The sequence below is a fragment of the Epinephelus lanceolatus genome, chromosome 14 (assembly GCF_041903045.1).
Source record: "Epinephelus lanceolatus isolate andai-2023 chromosome 14, ASM4190304v1, whole genome shotgun sequence".
NCBI lineage: Eukaryota > Metazoa > Chordata > Actinopteri > Perciformes > Serranidae > Epinephelus > Epinephelus lanceolatus.
In genome coordinates, this window is record NC_135747.1 from 39,854,431 (window position 1) to 39,859,827 (window position 5,397).

Sequence of the window (5,397 nt, forward strand, 5' to 3'; positions counted from 1 at the left end):
TGTTTCACATGGTATGTGTGGCTTCTTGCTATGACGCACGGTCGCGGAGAAAATCAATAGAGAAGGACAGGTGTGAATTTGGACGCACTGTGCGTCGTTCGGGCCCATAGAGTTAACATAGTTCATCTAGGTGCAGTGTAATTACTAGTTCGGCTTTACTAGATATTAGATATATTCAGTAGATCTATCTTTTTACGACCCTATTTTACAAGCCGCAAAAAAACCTGCCGTCCTGAAAACGCCGTTTCTAGCGTATTAGCTAAAATATCGAAAATTAGCCGACATCTTTACTTTTTCTTAACATAGTTCATCTAGGTGCAGTGTGTTTAGTGTTTTAGTTCGGCTTTACTAGATATTAGATATATTCAGTAGATCTATCTTTTTACAGCCCTATTTTACAAGCTGCAAAAAAACCTGCCGTCCCGAAAACACCGTTTCTAGCGTATTAGCTAAAATATCGAAAATTAGCCGACATCTTTACTTTTTCTTAACATAGTTCATCTAGGTGCAGTGTGTTTAGTGTTTTAGTTCGGCTTCACTAGATATTAGATATATTGGGTAGATATATCTTTTTACAACCCTATTTAGAACCCTACTTTGCAAATCAGAAGAACTACAACTATGTTGCTGATATGTATCAAGCTGCATGGAGCGGTCCCAGGGAATTGTAGTTTTTAAAAAATCGAAGTGTTTTTCCCAGATTTGGAAGTTGTAAATACTGAATTGAGAGTACACTGTGGACTTTAAGGGGATGGTAAACACACTTGTGTACTCAGATTTTAAATATCTAATTTCTAAATGGGTGAAAATTAATTGTATCCATATTTTATCCATATCTGACAGCACCCACAGTTGTTTACGACACTCACATGATAGTTGAGGTCAAGAGCTCTCTATAACAGTTGGTCCCATGTCTGCACCCCCTTTTGTTGCTGAATTATAAGCACTCAAACATGCACTGAGGTCAAGGTTCAAAGGTCAATGGCTGAAAGCAGGAGCCATGTAGAATCTTCATACTGACATATGTCACTCTCCAGGTTGAGACCTTTCCTATGATGTATTTGGTTTAGCTCTACGACAAAGTTTAGATTTTTTCATTTTTGGACACAAGCCATGCCAGGTGTAGTTTCAGAGAGCACTTTGAAGGCCCAGTGTATAAAATGAGTTTTGTTTTTTGCTTGTTTTTTTCTTTTTTACTGTAGATAGTTACTAAAATGAGTCATCCTCAGATAATACAATACTACTGAAAAGTAAAACCAATAATAACAATAATGAAATAAGCAAAAATTATATAGAAATTTTAAAATCTATTTACAGAGTGCAATGGTAGCCTAATAGATAACTTGGATACTATTTATTATTGTTTAGACACTTTGTTATTGCTTAGATACTATTTAGCCTATTTGTTATGGTCTGCTTTTGATGCATGTTTTGGTGGCGGCTCTTGTGTTTTTCTGTTTGTTTTCCTGTCCTTCCTGGACCTGCAGGGCTGGTGTGTGGAGGAGGCGGGGCAGCTGGTTCTGTAGCGCTGGCTTGGGGTCCGCTCTCCCCTGGTGGAGTGGAGGGCGGATGGCTCCATGTGATGGTGTTTCCTCTCTGGTTCTTCCGTGCTCAGCCTTATTTTTTTCTTCTTATTTATTTATTTATTTATTAGTGGTGTTTGGATTCAGTTACGGCAGACGGATGGCAATCTGAAATGCAATGAAGCCCACAGACAGTGGACAGTAGCTACAAAATGGTAGTGGAACGTGCCCCATCCGCCCACAGCACAATGCTCTTAAAGCCCTACGCTATCAAAAGCTGGCAAAATACATTTATTTTATTTTATGGCCTTGACATTAACCTGTCATATTGTTGTGTTATCAAGGACACTTCCGTGTTTTTGTGTGTATACAGGAATGTTAAAGATATCATTGAGGAAAATGAGGTTGACTAGAGCTGGGTTGAAAAAATAGATTTAATCGATTTGAATCGATTTTCCTTTAAATGGCACAAAATTGATTCATTAATTAAAAAATCGATCTTTTACTACAACTGTTTTCCTCTGTGGACGTGTTGTGCAGCCGGTAGCAGACTGCAGCAGCCTGCAGCACTATCAACCCAGGTAGTCTCACGAGATCAGCATTTAGCACCTGAGGTCATGGCGAGAGATCTCGCGAGACGGCCGGACACTGAATGAAGACAGAGCAGCAAACAATGGTGGGAGCGTGTCCACTGAAGGCATGGGTCTACGGTGCGAGTATTTTCACTCGCATTTTCCCCTAAAAATATAACGCTAATAATGTACACATGTTTATTAAATACACATCAGTTTCACAGAAAAAGATTAAGAAATACCACTAAGCATCAGCACACTGCTAACTGTAGCCTCAGTTTGTGCCTCATACAGATCTGCTGGTAATGTTAACTTAGCGTTAGCAAGCGTGATAAAAGACGGCAGAGAGGCGGCGTTGTGCAAATAAACCAAAGATATATTAATTCTCTGTAGCAGTAAACACATGGGCCGATAACAAATGTGTTAACTAACTATGCTACAGCTTTACAAGCTATTCAGGGCTGCCGACGATAACGTTAACATGACAAACAGCAAGGCTAACGTTACGACTAATGTAACAAGCGTAAATGTACTGACGCTCCTCAGACACACACACACATACCAGACAGCCTCTCAGTCCTTAGCCGCTAACGTTAGCTCATGTACAACACAGGTACCACACAGAAACTTTTACAAAGGGTCATAATGTGCTTCTAGTGACTGTCAAATCGTCAGCGAAACTTGTTTACACAGACACGGAGAGCAGCGTGCCTGCTCTCATGGGACAAAGATCCTCTGAGAAGAAAGACGGTTCACTCTGCTCTGCCGCCAGGAACAAACTGGAAGACAAAGATCCTCTCTGAGGAAGAGGGTTCACTTTGCTGCAGGGTTCACCTACGTACATTGTTTCTCTTCTGATACAGTCAATGTGTGTATCACAACCACTGTAGTGTATTGCACAAAAGCTTTATAAGACGGTTACAGGCAGCAAACTTGTGCATGTCCTTTGTTTACATTTTTTGTAGCCACTTCATTTAAATTGTCTGCCTTGTGATTAGATTTAATTTAAAATATTTATTTTGTATGTGTCAGGTAATGTTAAATAAAAGTACATGATGACTAATGTACTGCTTTGGGGTCAATTCTTAATGTAAACAGTAGTTTTAATAGTAATGCACCAGGTCAGAGAGAAAAAGGAGGAGAGGTAAGAGGTCATTCGATTATATAACTCAGATTTGTTGAGGAAGCTGCCAGAGCTGCAGCTCTCTGAAGATGGAGGAGCTCTGCTTTCCACAACTGCTCAACACCTCCTGCAGAAAGCCCACCTCTCCTTGGGCCAACTTTGTGCTCCTTAACATTGTGCTGTACTTTATCTCTCTGCTCACTGTGGCTCTTAACCTCCTTGTCATCATCTCAGTCTCCCACTTCAGGCAAAGATTAACTTAAAAATGTGGACAGTTTCTGTAGATTAGAAGAACTGTCTTTGAGTTGGTACTGAATAATGTTGTACCTTGGAAATGTATTTTAGACACATTTGACTTGTATTCTGCCCTTTTGCACAAACTTAACTGTGATTTTGACACCAGATATTGCAGTTAGATGTCCACATTTAACCATATTGAAACTGCAGATGTTGTCGATCAGAAAACATTTAATTATATGTTTGTTTGTTTTTTTACAACTGTTTTAGTCATTTCAGTTTGGGGACTTGTTGAGTTCATGTTTTCACTGTGGCTCTTAACCTCCTTGTCATCATCTCAGTCTCCCACTTAAGGCAAAGATTAACTTAAAAATGTCAAAAGCTACTGTAGATTAGAAGAACTGTCTTTGAGTTGGTACTGAATAATGTACCTTGGAAATGTACTTTGTCTTGCTGACTGTTAATTATAACTACAGATGTTGTCGATCAGAAAACATTCCATTATAGACCTTTTTTTACACTTGTTTTATCTGTTTTGTTATTTAGATCTGAGGACTTGTTAGGTTTATGAGTTTTTCTTCTTTCTCTCCAGGCAGCTCCACACACCCACCAACATCCTCCTCCTCTCTCTGGCTCTCTCAGACTTTCTCGTGGGCCTCCTGGTGCTACCGGGAGAAGTCCTGCTAAAAACATACTGCTGGTTTCTTGGTGACCTCTTGTGTTTGCTCTATTTTTATGTGTCCTTCATCATTACGTCTTCTTCGATAGGAGACATGGTGCTCATATCAGTCGACCGCTGTGTCGCGATTTGTGACCCTCTGCATTACACCACCAGAGTCACTGTGAAAAGAGTTAAACTGTATGTGTGTCTGTGTTGGCTCTGTGCTGTTTCTTACTGCAGTCTCTTGTTAAAGGATGACCTGACTCAACCAGGCAGGTATAATTCCTGCCATGGAGAGTGTGTGATTGTCATTAACCACACTGTAGGAGTTGTTGACCTTGTTGTAACCTTTATTGTTCCCATTTCTGTCATTGTCGTTCTGTACATGAGAGTATTTGTTGTGGCTGTGTCTCAGGCTCGTGCCATGCGCTCTCACATCACAGCTGTCACTCTCCAGCTTTCAGTGAATCAACAAACAAAGAAATCTGAGCTGAAAGCAGCCAGGACTCTTGGTGTTCTTGTAGTTGTGTTTCTAATATGTTTCTGCCCATTTTACTGTGTCACTCTTGCAGGTGATGCCTTGGTCAGTTCTTCATCTGCATCATTTGTGTTTTATCTGTTCTATTTCAACTCATGTCTTAATCCTTTGATCTATGCCTTGTTTTATTCCTGGTTTAGAAAAGCAGTTAAACTCATTGTCAGTCTTCAGATTCTGCAGCCTGGCTCCTGCTCCCCCAACATACTGTAGAGAGGCTGTGGAGTGACTTAAATGAGGCCTGCTCCACCAAGATTTTGAATTGAAAATCACAAAAACCTTTGGTAACACTACATAATACGGCCCGCGTCCTTAGTGTGTACCTCCCGTTCACCTACCACCTACTTTACCCCAACTTCCACAGATGTACAGTGTAACTTCCCGCACTCACTTCCCGCACATATTTCCCCGTGTCTTACAGTATAACTAGGCTGCTTCTTAGACCGTACCTCCCTTTCCAACCTGATCTGACAGAAATACGTGAAATGACCACGACCTCTTAACACCGCATTCCATGATGGCAGCAATGTAATGGGTTGAAATTACGTGCTGGTACCACAGAAACAATGCCAATGTAAAGTCGATTAGGATCCTTTTTCATGGTGGACACACAAATTCCCCGATTCAACAACGTCCTATATAGACACAAAAACACTAAAGTGTTCTTGATATTAAAACGGCAAATATATTCCTCTGTTATAATTTCCCACCAACAATAATAATAATAATAATAACATGATAGTTCG

At 40.3% G+C, this 5,397-nt stretch overlaps 1 protein-coding gene across 1 annotated transcript; it reads left to right on the forward strand.

Moving 5' to 3' along the window:
- The first annotated feature begins 3,307 nt into the window (after nucleotides 1-3,307).
- LOC144466778 (trace amine-associated receptor 13c-like) lies at nucleotides 3,308-4,864 on the forward strand. The gene is made up of 2 exons (XM_078174195.1): nucleotides 3,308-3,465; nucleotides 4,048-4,864. Exons 1-2 carry the CDS (start codon nucleotides 3,308-3,310, stop codon nucleotides 4,862-4,864), a joined length of 975 nt encoding a protein of 324 aa, XP_078030321.1.
- The last annotated feature ends 533 nt before the right edge of the window (nucleotides 4,865-5,397 follow it).